The 22,569-nt window shown below is 24.4% G+C and overlaps 1 protein-coding gene across 2 annotated transcripts in view; it reads right to left on the bottom strand.

Moving 5' to 3' along the window:
• LOC100197759 (nose resistant to fluoxetine protein 6) overlaps positions 1 to 21,975 on the bottom strand; it is a 45,053-nt gene extending 23,078 nt beyond the window's left edge. Inside the window, exons 1-7 of one of the 2 annotated variants that reach the window (XM_065820016.1) lie at positions 21,688 to 21,975; positions 17,209 to 17,345; positions 16,780 to 16,858; positions 12,803 to 12,944; positions 445 to 653; positions 207 to 377; positions 45 to 138 (exon numbers count right to left, since the gene is read on the bottom strand). In XM_065820016.1, the coding sequence (XP_065676088.1) occupies positions 45 to 138; positions 207 to 377; positions 445 to 653; positions 12,803 to 12,944; positions 16,780 to 16,858; positions 17,209 to 17,345; positions 21,688 to 21,901 (1,046 nt within the window). In that variant the 5' untranslated portion in view covers positions 21,902 to 21,975. The remainder of the gene's footprint in view (positions 1 to 44; positions 139 to 206; positions 378 to 444; positions 654 to 12,802; positions 12,945 to 16,779; positions 16,859 to 17,208; positions 17,346 to 21,687) is intronic. The other variant, XM_065820017.1, reaches the window with a different exon arrangement.
• Between the last annotated feature and the right edge of the window lie 594 nt (positions 21,976 to 22,569).

Below are 22,569 nucleotides of genomic sequence, written 5' to 3'. Positions count from 1 at the left end.
TCATTTGAATTAAAAAAAAAAAAAAAAAGAAAAGAAAAGTTTACCTGAGAAGAAAAAAAGTATCCACAGATACCATTGCATTGTCAATTGCTTGAAATAGATATTGATTAGTCCAAGATATTGCAATCACGATATCATCTATAAAATTCAACTTAAAAATAAAAAATAAAAACATATTTCATAGTTTAATACAGAAAAAATCCTACCATAATAAGGAAGCCCAAAAATCAAAGAGTGTCCAAGCATGACCCAAGTTATTGATATTACACGCAATCCATGGATTGATGTAATAGAATTATCAGGAATATTTGTGTCAAACAAAGTATGTAAATTTCTGATCATTGAAAAGCATAGGAAAAACTTGACTAATGCATTTTCTGAAAATAAAAATATAATTTCATAATTTTTTCAAGATACTTTTTAAATAAATGTTTTAATATTCACCTGATAAATCATAACTAGATGAAAAGTTCACTGATGATTTATCACTAGTCTTTTCAGGAAAAACCGATGAATAAGGGTTTCTTTCAGTTTCAATTTCAGATTGTACTGCTTCATATGGAATTTTTGGCCGATATTTGGATAAATATTTTAATAAAACATCAATAGCACTTCCACAGAGACAAAGTGATGCCAAAATAATAGAAATTACTCTAAATAATGAAAAAAGTAGCATGAAATTAAAATTATATATTTATATATATATATATATATATATATATATATATATATATATATATATATATATATATATATATATATATATATATATAATAGAAATTACTCTAAATAATGAAAAAAGTAGCATGAAATTAAAATTATATATATATATATACATATATATATATATATATATATATATATATATATATATATATATATATATATATATATATACACACACTTATGCAGATAAAACAAAAAATTTATATAAATCATCTAAACAGGAAATAAGTTGTCAATAATTGCTAACATATATATACTATGCTAATTCTATCTAATTATAAAAACATCAACCCAATAATAAAAAAGGAAAAACTATTTTGACTAACTACCTTAATGTTGCATTAAACTTTAATAAAAATTTACCAATGAAATTTACCAATGAAAAAAACTCAATTAAAATTAAAAATTTATTTTTATCTTATTTTATTGTAATAATTGATTTTTTTGCTTGAAAAACGCTAATACTGTAAGCTTGAAGCAGAGATCATAATAATATAATTTCATTCTGATTAAAAATATATGATTTAATTTAAAACTAATTTAATAAAAATATATAATTTTATTCTGATAAAAAAAATATATACATTTTAATTTAGATTTTAAAAATATAACTTAATTTTGATTTAAAAAATATATTTTAGTTTATTAAAATAAAGTTAATACTTGGGTTTAACTTAACTGTCAAATTTATTTAAAAATATTACTAAATATCATAATATCTAAATTTTATTTGTTCTTAAAAAAAAATTAGCTTATTTTTATTACAATTGTTTTTTCGGTTTTCCTTCCTAAACATATTTTTATTACTCAAAATTAAATTTTAAATAAACGGCTGCATCAAAAATTTGCAGGAAACATAAGTTAAACTTTTTTTTATAACGAAACTTAAACCGCAGTGATTATTTTTTAATAGACAATATATAAAGCGATAAAATTTTAATAAATGTTTGGGAAAATAACCTTTGCATTCACAACAAAATCGTTAATAAAATAATTTTTAATAAATAAAGTAGATAAAGTAACGCATTTGAACTCTCTAATTTTCTTAAAATAAAAAACCATTTGAAGTTGCAAAAGCCGCAATTAGAAATTTAAGAAATAATCATTTGAAAATTTAAATATATTTTAATTCATTTATGCAAATGTCAAGAAAAGAAAGAAATTTGCTAATATCAAACATTTTTAAAAATGTAAAATTAAATTTAATTATTTAATATAAAAAAAAACAATAAAAGAAAACAAACATTCCCTTATAGTAATAAGTAAAAAGAAACTAAATAACATTTAACTTATTTTGTGGTTATTAATATTATTGCAGTAATTTAAAAAAGTGTCTTTAAAAAATAAAAAAATAAAAAATTTTATGACGCCAAATTAACATTAGGCAATTGCGTTAAGCATTTTTTATTTAAAACAAGGCCTGAATATTATATGGTTTAATCTTCCTTTTACCAAAAAGATTGTCAACTTTTCTTAAACTTAATTGACATACATTTCCATTATATCACAAGTGCACAAGATTTTAAACATAAATGTATTAAAAGTTAGTTATACCTGTATGCCAAATATTCAATCCATTATTAATTCACACAACTAATAAATTTTGGGCAACAAACTACTGTTAGTAATGCAAACTGCAATTACATTATTAAAACACATGGTTTTTAAATAACTAATATCTATCAAAAAATGCTGCATATAAAGCCACTATAACATTAGCTTATATGAAATAAGTCAAGTGGCTTTATCTAACGGAAAAACCCTATATTGGTGTTAAAACACCAGGGTACAAAAATTATACAGAACTTTCTAATGAAAATGGAAAACATGATGCACTATTATAAAAAAAATTGAACTGGTTTCCCTCCCTTTGCAAAGGGACAAATTTCTGCATTAACACTTTAATACTGGTGATTAGCAAACTTCGATCATGTAAATTTGATGTCAAATGTTGTTGCAAAGCTAAATTTGTATTTTTTTTAAATGTTTTTTTTTTAAATACTTTTGAAAGATATGGCTGAATGATTGCCAAATGGCATGAAACTTAGAGTTCCATAAAAATGTTACATTTTTTTATAAAAATTATTTTAATAAAACTTGATCTATTTTGTGAAAAATATTGATAGCTATTGATAAATATTAATAAAATATCGAGTTGTATTTCTAATAGAGCACAACATATATCAACATATACATGAGCAAGATTTCACGAGAAAGAGGAAAAGATAAATTAAGCAAAAAAGTTACGAACACACATAATAAAGTCTTTTTTTTTAACAAATTTAAAATAATTTTAAGCAAAAAAGTTATTTAAAAAAATCATTTTATCATACCATAACATGGTTTTAAAAGTGTAAGGGTTGAAAAAACACACTTTGACGTTTATTTATAGTTCTGTTGTGTAGCGCTAAAAATCGCAAAACCATAATTGAGAATTTTGATAATGTTATAGTGCATTTTTTAACATTTTATTTACATAGTTTTGAATAACCATTTATACTTTTTTTCTTACATCATTGAGTTGGTCATTTTATTTATTGCTTTATAAACGTTGAATTTTTTGTTAAGATTGTCATGCCACGACAAAAAAAAACCATAAAAATGCTAGTAAAACTTTAAGTGAAAACTATGAAACTCAGCATATAATTATATAAATATGTGCTTAATACACACACCAAATGATTTTTTTTTTTTAACCATGCCATTGTAAAGTGGTAAAAAGTAAACGTTACGACCGTCATGCTACATAAAGTTAATTTTTAAAAAAAGGTAAAAGACTTTAATGCTGAAACTTTTGCATACTAAATTATTTGATAGTATATCACATTTCTGGAAAGTTTCAAGTCATTTCCATTTTTGGTTTAATTATAATAGCTTAAAGAGTGTCAAATGTTACGACCACCACTCTCGTAGAATTGCCCATATATATATATATATATATATATATATATATATATATATATATATATATATATATATATATATATATATATATATATAATATACATATATATATATATATATATATATATATATATATATATATATATATATATATATATATATATACATATATATATATATATATATATATACATATATATATATATAAATATATATATATATATATATACATATATATGTATATATATATGTATATATACATATATATATGTATAAATATATATGTATATATATATATATGTATATGTATGTATATATATACATATATATATGTATATATATATATATATATGTATATATGTATATATATAGCTAAAGATAATATAATATAATTATAATAGCTTAAAGAGTGTCAAATGTTACGACCACCACTCTCGCAGAATTGCCCATATATATATATATATATATATATATATATATATATATATATATATATATATATATAAATATACACCACGTCCCTGGAAGTACCGCGCTCAACTTAGTTTCTCCGCGCAGCGGCCTTGCTCGGCAAGATTCGTGTTTCGGAGTTAAAAAGTTGAGAGAGGGTTGTACCACGAATAACAACTAAAAAAAAAATAAAAAATAAAAAACACAAAAAAAATGAGTAGCCTCCTCGACTGTAGTGGCCCCCCTCGGGCCTTAGGGAGGTGAATATTCTAAAAAAAATATATATATAATATATTTATATATATATATATATATTTATATATATATATATATTTATATATATATATATATTTATATATATATATATATGTATTTATACATATATATATATATATATATGGATTTATACATATATATATATATATATATATGTATTTATACATATAATATATATATATATATATATATATATATATATATATATATATATATATATATATATATGTATATATGCATATATGCATATATACATATATACATATATACATATATATATATATATATATATATATATATATATATATATATATATATATATATATATATATATATATATATATATATATACACTAGCAAAAGAAGATCCATAAAACAGATCACAGAAGCTAGGTATGCCAAATATGTCAATTCCATCTGTCAGAATTTTCATGTGAACTCTTAACAAAAAAAATTCATTCATGTGAAATTTTGCATGTGAGAAAAATAATAATGGATTTAAATAGTCTTAGAAGTCTAATTAAACTAAGCCAAATTAACTAAACTATTATATAATTAATTAAACTAAAACAAAACAAAAAATAAATAATGCCACTAAGTGGTGAACTAAGTATTAAAGAAACAATTCCACTAAACCATATAAGCTAAATATAAATCAAATAATCCCCTTTCTAGTTAAATATAAAACAAATCATTCCACTATACCATATAAACCAGCGAATATTCATTAAGTCTCGGATTAGGAAGTTTATTGAAAGGTGAAGTTAACTTCAGCTTTTATGCCGAATTTGAATTTGAAATTTGGCTTTGAGTTAAATTTAGTTAAATTTGGTCACAATTGTAAAACTTTTTTTTTTTATTTAATTTTTTCAATTTGAATTTAACTTTTTCAGTTAAATTTAAATGTTGTAAACTTTTATCAATTAAAAAAAAAAAAAAATTTTATATTATATATTATAAATAAAGATGTCTTACTAAATCATTAACTAAAAAGCCTTTTTAAAGCATGAAATCTAATTTATTTATCACTTATAAATCTTATTTATCGCTTTCAAAAAAATCCTAAAAGTAAAATTAGTTAAATATTTACACAGACTTTTTCTTTTATAAAACTGATGTTTTAAATTTTTCAATAAAAGTTGTTTTTGAACCTTAGTTGATGTTTTTTTAAAAATGTTATTATTTGTAAAAAAATGCGTAACTAACGGGTGATGCGGAAGTTATCGGACAAAATAAAAACGTCAATACTTATTTATAAATAAAAAAAAAAACTACTATTATATTTTTTTAAATAAAGCATTTATCTTTTAATATAAATATATTATTTTTTATATGAAAAAACACCACAATCTGCAATTGATCTCAATTTTGCTCTGACGCTTTTCATATGCGACTGTAAAAAGTTTAAATCAATTTCTTGTAGTTTTAGTTAAATGCGATCAATCAAAACTTGCTCTGTTGAAGCTTGCCAATCTCCCTCGTAAACCTTCTGTGCCAAATGTCCCCAAAAATTTTCAATTGGTCGTGCTTGAGGCACATTTGGGGGATTGGATTCTTTATCAACCTAATAGACATATTGGCCCATCCAATTTAGAGAATCTTTAGAATAATAAGAACTTGCTAAATCTGGCCAAAATAAATAGTTAAAGTCTCCATGATACTTGTGAATAAATGGAAGAAGTCGTTTTTCTAAACATTCATTAATATAGATTGATGAATTGATCGCTACAGCCTTGGAAGTGCGAAACAATGGCTCGGACATACCACGGTCAGATATGGCTATCCACATTAATAATTTTTTTGGAAATTTTTCTTTTCCTATAAAACGAACACTTTCTGGGCATGTCTTTTTGTTGTTTGTGTAGTATCCAGAATTTCCAGGCATGTTGTCCCCTGTAAAACAAAAGTATTTTTCGTCATCGATGACTAGAAGCGATTTTGTGTTATAGAGTTGGTTAACTAGTTTCCTGCTTCTTTTCTTTGCCTTTGTTGTTCTATAGTGTATTTTGGAGTCTTTTCACATTTTCTTTATTTAATATTCATTTTTTTTAACTGACGACCAATTGTCGATTGATTTACACTGAATTTAATACCTATTTTTCTCTGACTGACCCCTTTTCGATTGTTGACAACTCTCGTTAATTCGGCTTTCTTTTCTCTAGTCCAGGATGTCGGACAACCAGGGTGCTTTCTATCAGAAAATGATTGAACAGTTTCAAGTCTTTTTAGGTTATCATATATTGTACTTCGAGCAAATCCTTCCTTTTCAAAATGATTTACGATTTTTTTATTTTTATATTAGGTTTATTTACAAAAACCATTTTTAGTTGCTTTCGAAAAGATTCTCGTTCAGCTGCATTTAACCTCATTTTAAATAATTGTGTTTCAAATAATAGTTTATATTTTATAGAACGTTTATGCCTACGCATAAAACCACAAAAACTAATTATTATGCTCAAATAATGAAATTAGGATTTGTCAGATAACTTCCGCATCACCTGTTAGATTTATCAACATTGCTGCATTTTTAGATTTTCATTTTAGACACAAATTGTTTTTGTCATCATGTTAAGAAAGATGGTTAATTAAAAGCTTTCTATTCAAAAAGTAACAATTTTCGGTTGATTGAAAATCTACTTTTGTTGTTCTTATAAAAGAAATAAGTTTATATATAATGTTATATATATATTTTAAACAAAAATGTTAGTCACCACATTTATAAAAATTTTGATTAATAATATTGTTAACATAATGACAATATACTCATAATATAAACATTAGTTTATACACATAATATAACAACGTGCATATTAACAATCAAAATGTCTCACAACTCAAATAAATTTGATTAAAAAGTTCAAGACTTTCAATTAAACACAGTTTCAAAGTCCAAATTATTTTTATGTTAAATTTAGTTAGAAAGTAAAAATTCAGATTTCAGATTTTTTTTTTTTTTTTTTTTTGTAAGACCGAAAAGGTCACTACAGACAAGGAGGCTTCTTAATTGTGGTTATAACCCTCTCTCAACTCTATAACTCTAAAATACAAACTTTGACTAACAAGGCCAATGCGCGGAGAAACAAGTTGAGTGCCGTACTACCAGGGAAGTAGTGGGGATTTAACTCTGAACCTCTCACTTATGAAGCAAGTGCTCTACCACTACACCACTACAGCATTTTAGTTAAATTCTGTTTAAAAATTCGCATTTGTCTATCATCATCCTCCAGTTAAAAGTCTTAAAAAGTCAACTTTGCTAGTCCTTAATCTGGACAACTTGTTTGACTTTGATAAAAAATTATAACTACCTTTTTTTGTCTTTTTTTTTAAACTTTTTTCCTTAGGCTACTAGGTCCAGCTTGCATATCAGATAAACAGAGTTGGCCTGTATGCACAAACTTTTAAATGACTCAATGTATATAATTATAAAATAAACAGTAAAATTATAGCAATATAAATAAAAAATTGTATCAATACTTAAATAGCATTAATAATGGCATGAAGATTTATGGCATTTCATTTCAAGTTTTTTCTTTTAAAACAATTAACATCAAAGAATTCTCAAATCAAATATAACAGCAGGAATTATTCCTTTAAAAGGATTTAGGTCCACATAATGTAATACAAAAAAATGGAATTTATTTAATCTTTCATTTAATACATTTTAAGAGGACACATAAAAAGTGCATTTGTATTGCATAGAGGATAAAAAATAAATAAAGTAATGAATCACAAAATTAAAAGAAAAAGTTAAAATTAAAAAAAAAGTAAAAAATCAAACTGTTTTAATTAAACATCATATTTTTCTAATTGAATACCAAATAATTTTTTTTTTCAAAGTGCAACAGAAAAAACCACAAGTAAATAATTTCCTTTTTAGATTTTTCAGGAAAAAATAGCATCATTGAAAAAATAACCCAAAACTTATTGTAACATAATACATAATACAAATTTGGTCATATATTATAACAATTATGTATTTATTTATAGAGATCAAATAAAATAGCAACTTTGGGTTAATTAGCAAAACTGAGAGAGCTGCATAGCTAATTGCTTGGGATGCATAATTCTATGCTCTATCTATGAATGAATCAAGTTCTCTTTAACTTAAACCAGCCCCAAAGTAACCAACAATACTAAACATAAAAAAAACATCACCTCAACTGTTTTAAAATATTTTTCACAAATATTAGGGGTCTTTGAAGTAACCTTGCATCAATTGAATCTTGTCACTTGAAAAATTTCTTTTTTATTTATCATTCTCCTTCTTCTCAAAGACTGCACTCTTTTGGACATAAATTTGTACCGAACTAACTTTCTTTCTCTTTATTGACTTCCTTTCTCTTTACCCATTTGTCAATATTGTTGATATTGGCGACTTTAATGCTAAACAAATTGAAGGCTCGGTTCTAAAACCACTGACTATGCCGGCACAAAAAAATCATAACTTCTGTATATCTCAATCTCTTACTTAGATAACTTAGTATCTCTTTTCTGATTAATGTACCTCCTATGTAGGCTCCTGGATCCATGCAGGTATGGAAACTTTTATTCCTTTTTGTCAGTTTTCACCATCTTGTGAGGCTGAGGAAAAAAATAATCATAATCATCTTTTCCGAAAGAACAACTCTCAAGAGAACAAATGCCTTTCTATTATTGCGAAAAATCAATGTAAAAAGGTGTTGCCTGATGCTAAGCTCCATTATTTCCAGTTTACTAAACCTCCTATCCAGGGATGCAGAGTCCCAAACAGGAATCCAGATTCGAAAGTCATAAAATGATTACTTCTTTCTAGCTTTTGGTATCCAGGAGCTTTAAAAACATAAAAAAGCTTATGGGCGACTAATGGTAAAAATATCAAGACTTATAGGTCAGAAGAACAATCAATTTTTGAACCCGGAGTCCTTAGGTATAATGGCGGCAAGGACTTTGGGACTCCGGGGTTAAAAACAATAAACTCCAAGTCATTAGATATCATAAATTTTTTTCTTAAAGCAATCTACCAACATGTTTAGAGCTTCTGGACACCAAAGACCATTAAAAAATAAAGTTATAAAGCCAGAGTCCTTTTAAGACTCCGCAACCCTGCTCCTATCTTATCTCAGAAGTTAGGCTCTTGAGACTTTTGGAAACCGGAACCGTCACATGCCAAGTAATTTTTTTAGACACACTGACCATTTTGTATTTTTTAAGATTTAAAGCATTTCAATAATTCACAACAAAAAGCTAAACTTATCAACTCAAAAAAAAAAACCAATACTAAAAAAAGGAAACAACATTGTAACAAAATATCAAAATTTTTTTTCTTAGATTTATTTGTTTTTACATCTTTTCACTTTTAAAATGTTTTTGCTATATTTGACATTTTTACTTATATAATAGGAAAATAAATTGCTATTTATTTGTAAAATATATTATTTGGTTAATAAATTTTGTAATGACAGAAGAGATTAAATAAAAGAATAGCATGGTTTCTTTTATAAATTTAAAGTGTATTTACCACATTTGATACCTGTCTGAAATTGTTTCCTTTATATTGCGCAATTTCCAATATTAATACGAATTACTAGAGATAATGAACATAACGATTGCTCAGTTTGCAAAAATATATTTAAAAAAGTTTTATATAGGCTACTAAAAACTTCGGTGAAAAAGTTCAATAAATTAACAATGCACTAGCCCACAAGCTTCAGGAGCATCATTAATAACAATAGTTCATCAGGAAATAAACTATCGCATTTAAATGCACGATTTGGAGAACCCAACAAAAGTGCAGACTATTTAAATGGGAGTAGTGAAAACAACCAAATATTTTATATTTAAACATTAGTATTAATGACTTATTTTTTTTTCATAAACTTGTTATAAAATAAATAAAATATTTTACAAATAAATAGCAATTAGTTTTCGCACTTTTCTGTGCATTGATTAAACGGTAAAGTTTAGCTAAAACATTTGAAAATGTTTTTGTTTTCTTTATATTTTCATTATATAATATACTGACTGACAAAATTTGTGAATATTTTATATCAAAAAATGTTTTTATTTTCTTTATACTTTCTTTATATAATATACTGACTGACAAAAGTTGTGAATATTTTATATCAAAAAATGTTTTTATTTTCTTTATACTTTCTTTATATAATATACTGACTGACAAAAGTTGTGAATATTTTATATCAAAAAATGTTTTTATTTTCTTTATATTCTTATCAGCTTTTTTCCTCAATTTGTATCAATTTCAAATTTCAATTTGTATCAAAGTCTTTGAGTTTTTGATCAACAAATTTCTAATATCCCATCTTAAGTCAAATAACTTACTGTTAGACAATCAATACAGTTTTCAATCCTCTCACACTACAGCTGACTTGCTAACTGCTGTAACTAAAAGATTTTATCGTACATTAGACGGAGCTGGCAGGGCTATGGCTAATGTTTGTGTTATCTAAAGCTTTTGACAAAGTTTTGCATGCTGGTCTTCACCATAAGCTATCGTGTATCTGGGTAAGTTTTTAAGATTATCAAATCATTTCTTTTTAACCGCTATATTAAAGTCATCCTCGAAGGCCAACACTCTTCTTCATTTCCAGTAATTTCTGGACTAACTCAAGATTCTATCCTTAGTCCTATATTTTCTCTAATCTACATTAGTTGTCTTCCTGATAATCTTACATCTAAATTCAAAAATTCTCTCTATTTGCTGACAACTCAACTTTATACTCCTGTCTTGACAAAAAACCTTCTTTTTTGATCACTTAGAACAGAGAGCTAATTTTAAATCTGATCTCACTTCTGTATATACTTGAGGCTTGCAGTGGATTTTGAATTTTAACTATAACAAAACTTAATTATTTACTGCAAACAACTATTGCAATACTGTTGACATTTCTATATTACTAAAAGGAAACCCTCTTACTTTGTCCTCTTCTTTACATCTTCTTGGTTTATCATTCACTACTGACCTCTCATGGAAACATTATATATAATTCATTGCAAAGTCAGCATCAGCTAAAATTGCTTTTCTTTATTGTGCTTGCCGTTATTCTACGATTCCATTCTCTGCCTCTACAAATTTCTTATTTGTGCCTGTATGGAATACTGTTGTCATATTTAGTCTGGTTCTTCTAATGATGAACTTTTTCTTCTGTCAGACAGAATCCAAAAATGCATTTTAAACATAGTTGGACCTGCTTTATCTGTCAAGCTTGAGCAACTCTCCTACTGTTGTAAGATTGCGTCTTTTTCTCTTTTCTATCATCTTTAATTCCACAACATCTTTAGTTCAACAAAAAGAAGTTTCTTTTTAAGTCTTCTGTCAACCATTTCCTTGCTCTTTAACTCTATTTTTTGTATTTTATTAACTCCCAACTTAATAGTGATTGCTTGCAGTCTTGTTGGGGGTTAATTAGATTTAAAAAAAAATTTAAAAAAAAATATAATTTTTTTTTCAAAATTTATAATAATATAATTTTTAAACTAATAAACATGAAATAATACAACTAAAAGATCACAACTATATAACATGCAACTAAAAGATCACAACTATATAACATGCAACTAAAAGATCACAACTATATATCATGCAACTAAAAGATCACAACTATATAACATGCAACTAAAAGATCACAACTATATAACATGCAACTAAAAGATCACAACTATATAACATGCAACTAAAAGATCACAACTATATAACATGCAACTAAAAGATCACAACTATATAACATGCAACTAAAAGATCACAACTATATAACATGCAACTAAAAGATCACAACTATATAACATGCAACTAAAAGATCACAACTATATAACATGCAACTAAAAGATCACAACTATATAACATGCAACTAAAAGATCACAACTATATAACATACAACTAAAAGATCACAACTATATAACATGCAACTAAAAGATCACAACTATATAACATGCAACTAAAAGATCACAACTATATAACATACAACTAAAAGATCACAACTATATAACATGCAACTAAAAGATCACAACTATATAACATGCAACTAAAAGATCACAACTATATAACATGCAACTAAAAGATCACAACTATATAACATACAACTAAAAGATCACAACTATATAACATGCAACTAAAAGATCACAACTATATAACATGCAACTAAAAGATCACAACTATATAACATGCAACTAAAAGATCACAACTATATAACATGCAACTAAAAGATCACAACTATATAACATGCAACTAAAAGATCACAACTATATAACATGCAACTAAAAGATCACAACTATATAACATGCAACTAAAAGATCACAACTATATAACATGCAACTAAAAGATCACAACTATATAACATGCAACTAAAAGATTAGCAGAAGTTGCAAAAAAAAAAAAAAAAACAGAGATATACAACAGAGAGTTTTATACTATTATACTAAAATATTGACATAACAAAACTATTGGACATACACCATCACTCTAGATCCTGTACTTGCTCCTGACAGAAACTCTTTTTTCCCATTTTTATAACAAGTATCGCTAACACCAAACAACTGAGATAATATTCCTTGATTAGAAATAGAAAATGCTGTACTATTCAAGTCCTTTGTTACTAAAAAATAAAATATTTATATTTAACTATATTTCATACAATCATGATAATAATATCATTTTATACAACAAATCATGATACATTCATAGTATTCCAAAAAAAATCACTAAAACAACATCGTAACATCTCTTACTGGAAATATTGATACTTTATTATCTTAAAGGCATTCAACATATATAATTGCTATAAACAAATTAAATGGATGAATATGATAGACAAATAGTGGATTAAATGAAAAGAAAAACAAAAAAAGCAAACAGAAAAAACAAAACAATCACACACACACATATATAAGGGTGCATCAAATGCCCCCTATTTTCAAAAAAAAGATCTGTCCATATTCTTAAATCTTTTCATTGGTTCTCACAAGCAACTCTGTTAAATTTTTCAAAATGTAAATGGGTTTAGGGGGACCACCTCAAGTCTGAACTTTGCAAACTGACCCTAAATGCCAAAAAATATATATATATTTATAACTAAAAAAAAGTTTGTTTTTCAAAGTAGAATAATATATTCCATTTAACAACTGTCAAATAAACAATGTTGTATAACAACCCCTCCTATTCATTCCTAACAATACTCTGCGGTAAGAGGAGGAGGGGGTCACATTAGTATAAAATTGTATTTTTTCAACATTAGGTTGTAATTCCTTTTTTTTTGACATAATATCTCTTATATTTAAATTTTTTCTTATAATTTTCTTGCTTAGCAGAATTTAAAATAGCGTAGTTTATTGTTATAATTTACAGCGTAAGTTATAGTTTAATGTTTAAGTTGCAGTTATATTGTAATGAGCAAGTTATGATGTAATGAGCAAGTAAAGTATGCAATACTATTGCAATATTACTTTTAGTAATTGTTTTTACTTAACATGATACTTAAAAAAGTAAAAGTAAAAACGCAAATATTACAATACTTTAACTAAAATTTAATGATTTATGATTTATATCTTTTTTATCATATTTATCTATATCATATTTAACTTGAATTAAACTTAATTAAATATTTAAACCACCCTAATTAGTGGTAGAAAACTATTTAATTCGCTCCTGCTGACAATAAAACACATGTTATTTTTAAAGTGTATTGAACTGTTATTGTAAAAAGTTGTAAAACAACAATAAAATAAACTGCAAAGTTGTTTTGACAATATAATTCAGTTAGAATAGAATAGTAAATGAGCTTGTGTTAATATAAAAGAACGTGACGCTGTTCGTGTTGCTGTTTTATAAAGTTAAGTTTTTACAACATTATTAACATAAAATGCGTTTAAAATAAAAGGAATTGGATAAATAGAAATGTTTAATAAAAAAATAATGCATAAGCATTATAACGGATATGCATTATATAAATAATGCATATCCGTAGACCAAATGAGCAAAAAAATATTAGATACCACGCTTTTAATAATTTATTGCTATTACTAATAAAAATCTAAGTATAATTAATGTACTTTTAAAAATTTATATATAAATAATTTTTTTATTCAAATGGTTTTTAAGTTAATGTATTCATTCAACTTTTTCATTCAATTTTTTTGTTTATATTATTTTGAAATAAAAAGTGAGAAAAAATTTGATTTAATAAATCGATTTTTTTTAATTTTAATTTTTAATCTCATAAATATTTGAATAAGAAAATTTTAGAGGACTATTTTTTATAAGAATTTTTTTGTTCAAATAAATTTCTTTTTAAAAAAATTCCTAAAAACAACTTGCGTATTAATAGAAAATGTTTAATCTTGATATCGCTTTAAACAAATTCAAATATAAAGAAATGGTATTGCATTTTTCATATTTTATTCGAAATTTATTGTTAAAATAAATTTTAGTTAGAAGCTTTTACTATGTGTTAACAACATATAAGATATAAATAGAATCATTTATATGGGTAACTTTTGCGAGTCTTTGAGTATATTAAGGAAAATAATATAGTTGATAAGTTAATATTTGAGTAACTGTAAGTTACTGTAGTAACTTAACTGGCTGTTTTCATTTAGTTAATAAGTAAATTTACTGTGATGTACTTTTTCTGTTCAGTAAATCAAAGTAAATATAACTTTAAAAGGTTCAGGGTAAAGGTTCAGCAAAAAAGTTATTGGTTTCTATAAGCATTGATTAACTATTAGATATCTTTTTAAATAAAAATTAATTTAATATATATTTTAATATACTTAAAGTAGTTAAATTAATAATATAAAATTGTCGATAAAATAATAATTTAAATTATTAATAATAAGTTAATTTTGTTGCAACATTTAAAAACCAGGCTGCTGTGCTAAAAAAAAAAGTGTATAGTAAAAATTCGCTTTGGGGTCGTCCATAAATTAAGTCACACAATTTTTGACCATTTTTGACCTAAACCACCCCCCACCCCCCTCGTCACAAAATCTTAACACTTAAGTAGCAAGTTTTGTATGAGTCGTCACAAAACCACCAACCCCCTTCCCTCTAATAGCGTGACGTAATTTATGGACGACCCCTTTAACGTCTTTTCCCTTTCAAACTTATTGATTTAATGACCTTTAGAAATATTATTAACTTCCATGCAGAGATTTAAAGTTATTTAAATTCAAAAGTGCTTTGCGTTGAATAGAAATCTCTGTGTGAAAGAGCAAATGATCATGCCTCTATTCAAGAGATAAATTTACCGTGACTTACTTTATAAACCCTAATTAAAAAACTTAGACAAAAACATTACTTTAAAGAATTGCCTAAATAAATGCTAACTTATAAAAAAAAAAAAAAATAAACAACCAGAAAAAAAAGAAATGTAGCTAAGATATTTTTGTAAAGAAAAAACTAAATGTGAAGGTGTGAAAAGCAACCGCGATTCACGATATGTTTAATTCAAGCCCTGATATATATATATATATATATATATATATATATATATATATATATATATATATATATATAATTTTATTTATCTTTTTAAATTTATTTAATGATGTACTTATGCAATAAAGCAGAAAAAATTACATGCTATATTTCATTATAGATTTGTTCACGGATTGCAGCATAGATTTTTAATTGGGATGATAGGGAGGGGGTTACATGCAGAAAAACTTTATCATAATATTTTATATTTCATATCTTACTTTGAAAATTTGGAATAGGAGAGTGGAGAGGGGGCACAGTTTACTGCTGCAACCTATGCTGTAATTGTAAATAAACTTTGTTGTAAATTTTTAATGTACACTTTTATTATTTTTATTATTGCTTTTTATTATTATTTTAGCATTAGCTGGTCCTTATTTAAAATCCTTATTTAAATTAAAAATTAAAAGTTTATTTCAAATAAAAATAACTATTTTTATCAGTTGAATAAATGAGAATCTTAATAAATGGGAAAGTCTGAGGTATTTCTAAAGTCTAGTAAACAAGTTTTTTTAATTTCTAAAAGTTTATTAAATTATGAAAATACAAGGAGAAAATTGTTAGCATCACACTTTTTCCCATCTATAATGGAGATTAAGTTATTAACATCTTTACAAAATCATTTAGTTAAGTCTGTGCATTTAAGAGGAAAGAAACAATTTTTTTTCTTATATAAAAATAATGCTAAACTAATTTAAAATCAGGTATTTACATGAAAATACTTATATAATTGTGTTGCCTAAGACAGTTGTGCAACAAAATTATACCTTCAGACCTCTTGAACATAAGACAACTGATTTAATTCCACTATATCACTGCACCATTACAACATAAGTTGATAAAAAAGAAACTATTCCTTTTAGGTGGTTATTATTAAGACTAAATATAAGTTAAGTTAAAAACAACATTTTGTATTGTTCTAATATATTGGGTATAACTACAAGAACTTCACTTACAATTAGCTACTCCTTTCAAAAAATTGACTAAATCTGTAGAGGTACAACTTTCAGGCATACAAACACCAAGCGTAATAGACTGAAATTTTAAAAAATTAAAAAAGTAAATTAAAATGAATAAGATGATTTTAATGCAATTAATTCTAATTAAAATGTTAAAGATTTAAACCAAAAAAATCTATTATATACACAAATACATACATACATACATACATACATACATACATACATACATACATACATACATACATACATACATACATACATACATACATACATACATACATACATACATACATACATACATATATGTGTGTGTGTGTGTGTGTGTGTGTGTGTATATATTTAAAAAAACTAATATTATAACATTATTTACTTCAATTATGTTTTTGATTAATTAAGATCTAATAGTTATAAACTAGTACCAACCAGTTTTTGAGCAATCATGATATCTGATAATGTACAAAAATGAAAGGCTGGCAAACTCATACATTCTGAGTAACTTCCAAGCAAAAAGGTATTACCATTTTCAATCCCAGCACCTAATTTTCCCATGCTATCAAAATCTATAAAAAATGTATATGCATCATTATAACAACAATTGGATACCTCCTTAAACTTCCTCTTAATAAGTGTTGTTCAATTAAAAAACAGTGTCAATCAGAAAATACTTGCTCAAAATAAAATCATTTTGACAATAACATAAATAATGTTTAAGATTCATGAAAATATAGAAATTAGGTGGAAAAAAGTGGAAGTAGGTCAAGAGACAACACTTTTTTTTTAAGTTTCATGAACAATTTTATGAAACCAGATGCCCATCTTGACATTTCTTGTTTTGCAGATCAGCACTGAATATTTTTATTACTGTCACCATTGATATTTTTATTATTGCTGCATGTTTTTTTTATAATACAATGACCACTGTCTCCAAATAATATTTGTGGGACTTTTCTAAAAAGTTTTAATTGAATTTTTTTGTTTTTTTGCAGTGAGGGCTCAAAATTTAATTTTCTTCAGTAAACTAAATGAAAACAAAAAAATTTAACTCAAATGAGAAAACTCAACCGAGGTTACTTTGCTTTAAACTTTTTTCAGCAATGAAATCAAAAGGAACAAAAAATATTTTGGTAAGTTAAGAAAACTTATAACTGTAATAAAAACATAATAAAAATACACAATTGTTATTTGAAAACAAATTTTACTTTTTTTTTATATATATAATTTGTTCTTAAAAGTTGCAAAAAGTCTTATTGTAAAAATAATGATTAAAATAAAATTGTAGAACAACCATTAGTTTGCATACTGCAGCGGTCTCTAATTACTTTGACACTTTTATGAGCCTTTTTTTAAGATTGGCATGAAGCTTCCCTGTTTCTGTTCAAAAAGGACCTGAACTGATTTAAATAAATCAATATAAAGAGCATATAAAGTATGATTCTACTGCAAGTTTTGAATACCAGCAGATAAACCTTATGAATACCAGTTCCAGTTCCCTTCTTAATATTAGTAAGAAGTAGTTCAACTTTACCTGAACTAAAAAGTGCAATTTTGTTCACAGCCAGTTTCAGGGTAAAGAGATAAGCCTGGAATAACTGATTTATAACTAGGTTTTGAAAAATCTTTTTCTTGACCATTCAGACAATCAGCAACCAATTTTTTTATACTCAACAAGTTAAACACCATCAGAGTTAAAAATTAATTGGAATTCACTAATACTATATTTGGCTGTTTACATTTAAATAGAGTTTTTAAATTTGATTCACATGCTTTGATTATCACATATAAATAATAAATTAAACAGTTTGTGCAAATAACTTTAATTGAAACAATCAATTTTACTTGTTGTACAAAGACAAAGTTAAAAACTAGTAAGTATAGTTTCATAATTTTACATTTCTCTTTAATCAATCTTAATCTCAACAATGAACCATTTTGAATGCACTAAGTTGAACAAGCTGGGTTTCTTAGTAATTGTTTACAAAGTGAGATGCAAGATAATTTAAATGACTTTCATTTGCCTAAAAACATTTATCTGCCTACTTATTTCTAAACATCTTTTCTTAATCCAACAAATCAATAGCTACACTAAAAACATTAAAATCACCTTGATATATGAAATCACATTTTTATATACATATATATATATATATATATATATATATATATATATATATATATATATATATATATATATATATATATATATATATATATATATATGTATATATATATATATATATATATATATATATATAGATATATTTAATTTGTTAATTTTTCATCTCTTTTTGTCACTCTTCAACAGATGGGTATTGAAGTAAATGACGTATTATATTGAAGTAGTCAAAGTTTATTAAAAATATGTTTTTAACAATAAAGTTTCTTTATTTATGTTTTTTTTATAGTTCCGAAAGTCATCGTACTTTCTAATATCATAAAATAAAAAACACATCATTGTAAAATATTATTTTCACTGTGAATTTAATACATAGTCTCATTTACTCTGGAAATAGAACTGGCATCATCAACTTTTAATTGGTCAAATAATTGACTTTTTTTATAAAGAAAATCTCAAGAAATAAAAGAATGAACTTTTCAAATTTTCATTTAACATAAGTTAAAAATTACATTATTGAGTTGTGTTTATCCAAACGTTTTGTCACAAAACTGAAATTTTTTATCAATATATGCATGATGATATTAAATCTTATGTTTTTACATTTAAGGTTTCCAATAAAGACACTTAGTTAAAGCACATTTTAAATTTGTTTAATGTTAGCTAACTTTGCAAATTAACTATAATCATTTTTTTTAGAAGTGTTTTTTAATATTTACGCGATGAAAAAACAGTATTAAAAATTCTTTAAAAAAAACTGCTTTTGAGTCAATAACATTTATAAAACTTGATAAAAATCTCTATGTAAGAGAGTAACAAATTATTTGTATAAACTTTGAATGAACAAAATTTGGAACTTTTAAAACTTTGAATGAATAGAATTACAATTCTTTTGTTTTGTAACTTAAAAAAAGATACTCAACCAACAACTTGATTTTAAACAACCACTTCTAATAATAGTTAATATTTTTTTAGAAATAAAATATTTTTTGGCAATTTAAATAAAAAAACACTGTTGAAACTACTGGCAGTTTAAATAACAATAATTGTATTTTAGAGGAGGTTAGCCATATTTTGAAGGAAGTAAGAAAAACAGTTTTAGGCTCCTAAAGTTTCATAGCTAAACATGGTTTTTCTGAACTTACCTATGACAAAATAACGGTTTGGCTACTTTTTCATCTGCTGCAAACATAAAAATGATTTTCTGTATACTATCAGCTCACCAATATTTTTTGTTGCAGAGATATAAGCTGATTTCAGTGGAAATCTTTATAATTAATAATGCCACGTTAACATAAGTGATGTAAATTAAGTAAAATATATAATGTCAAAATAACACACATATTTTCCTGAGTAGGTAACTTCTAATGGAATCTTTTTTTTTTTCTTGTAATTGAATTCACAACATCATGTTATACCCATTTGCAGAAATCCGACCTTAAAATTGAAACATTTTTTAATGAAAAACATATTTTTCTGCGTAATGTACATTATGTAATATTCATTATAATTCACATAATGTAATATTCATTATCCTTTTGTCAGACTCAAAACTTCTCAGCTTATTACATTTTTCAGACAAACAGTTTTTATATATATGTATACATACATATATATATACATATATATATATATACATATATATACACATATATATATACAAATATATATATATACATATATATATATATATATATATATATATATATATATATATATATATATATATATATATATATATAGTTCTATAGTTTGTTGGCTTTAGGAAGAGCGGAAGGAAAAAAGTGATTCTTACGCCAACACATACGTCACTTTTAATTACTTTCGTCCAACATTTCCGTGTTGGACGAAAGTAAAAACCATTAATTTAATTACAAATTAATCGTTTTTTAAAAAAACCACAAAAACGCAAATTTAATTGACCAGAATGTTTTTAAAAACATTCTGAATGTTTTTATAACATTTTGAATGTTTTTAACAATATAAACAATGTTTTTATTTTTATTTTTTTTAATAAAATGTTTTTATTTTTATTTTTTTTAATAAAATGTTTTTATTTTTATTTTTTTTACTGTAAATCATGCACGGAGTGTTGCTACATCGACTATCTTATAGCCTGACTCGCAAGGGAGTGCTGCTACATCGACTGACAAATAGCCTGACTCGCAAGGGAGTGCTGCTACATCGACTGACAAAAAGCCTGACTCGCAAGGGAGTGCTGCTACATCGACTGACAAATAGCCTGACCCGCAAGGGAGTGCTGCTACATCGACTGAGGGTTTGGTTGGGGCAGGCAGTCTATCATTATTAAAAAAAAAAAAATTCCGGTCTTGCATTTTAATTTTTACTTTTTGTCAACAAAATATTGAAAAAACTTTCGGACAACATCTAAGGGTTCTATATATACACATATATTTATACAAATATATATATATATATATATATATATATATATATATATATATATATATATATATATATATATATATGTATATATATATATATACATATATATATATATATATATAATATATATATATATATATATATATATATATATATATATATATATATATATATATATATATATATATTTATATCGATATTTAATTAAAAAACAAAAAGGATATATACACATGTATAAAAACATATTTTTATAATAAAGTTTTTTTCATTTTAAAAAGATTCAATGTAATAAAAAAAAAAAAATACAGGAAATCTAGAGAATACCTGAAAAATGGTGTCTATATATCAAAATTTAGAAGTAATTTAAAAAAATGAAAACATACATGGAACAGCATTATTTTTCAAATTTCGAAAACCTTGCAAGCATGGATGTCCATTATCACCAACCAATCCTGCAGTTGATATTATGTTATCAAGTAAGCTTGAAATACTAGATTTAATTAAATATGAAGTCTTAGGAAATGTAATGTTTTTGGTATTGCACATATAACATAAACCCAAAATCATTATAAACCAGAAACAAAATTTCAATATCATTTTTATGTATTAACAAGCTTAAAATAAAAAATGATATACTTTTTTAGTTTTGCAATTTATTTATTTCTTATGTTACAAAACAACATTTGTTAAAATAACAAAGATTAAAACATACTTTTGTCGTAAAACAAACACTGTATCAATTATCTAAGTCGGATGATGTTATGGTGAAAAGAAATTTTTAACAAACAAATGTAAACAAAAAAATAATAAAAAATAAGTAAACAACCACACAGGAATAAAACTATCAAAAGAATAATAGCAAATAGAAAATTTTTATAAACTTTGTTTTGTCAAGAGATCAAAGATTACATTATACAAAGACAAAAATAACAACTCTTATATTATATTATAAATATATATATATATATATATATATATATATATATATATATATATATATATATATATATATATATATATATATATATACATATATATATATATATATACATATATATATATATATATACATATATATAAATATATATATGTATATATATATACATATATATATATAACTATTAACACTTAAAAATATATATACATATTTAATTGAAAAAATATTTGAGAACAAAAACTTTTTCTGATAAAATTTGTTTTTCAAAAAAAGAAAATTAACAGTTAAACAATTTTTCTTAACAACTTCATTTTAGTTTCTAAAAATA

Source organism: Hydra vulgaris, chromosome 15, assembly GCF_038396675.1.
Source record: "Hydra vulgaris chromosome 15, alternate assembly HydraT2T_AEP".
NCBI classification, from domain to species: Eukaryota; Metazoa; Cnidaria; class Hydrozoa; order Anthoathecata; family Hydridae; genus Hydra; species Hydra vulgaris.
The sequence above is the reverse complement of the archived record's forward strand: the minus strand, read 5'-3'. Positions and strand labels throughout refer to the sequence as shown.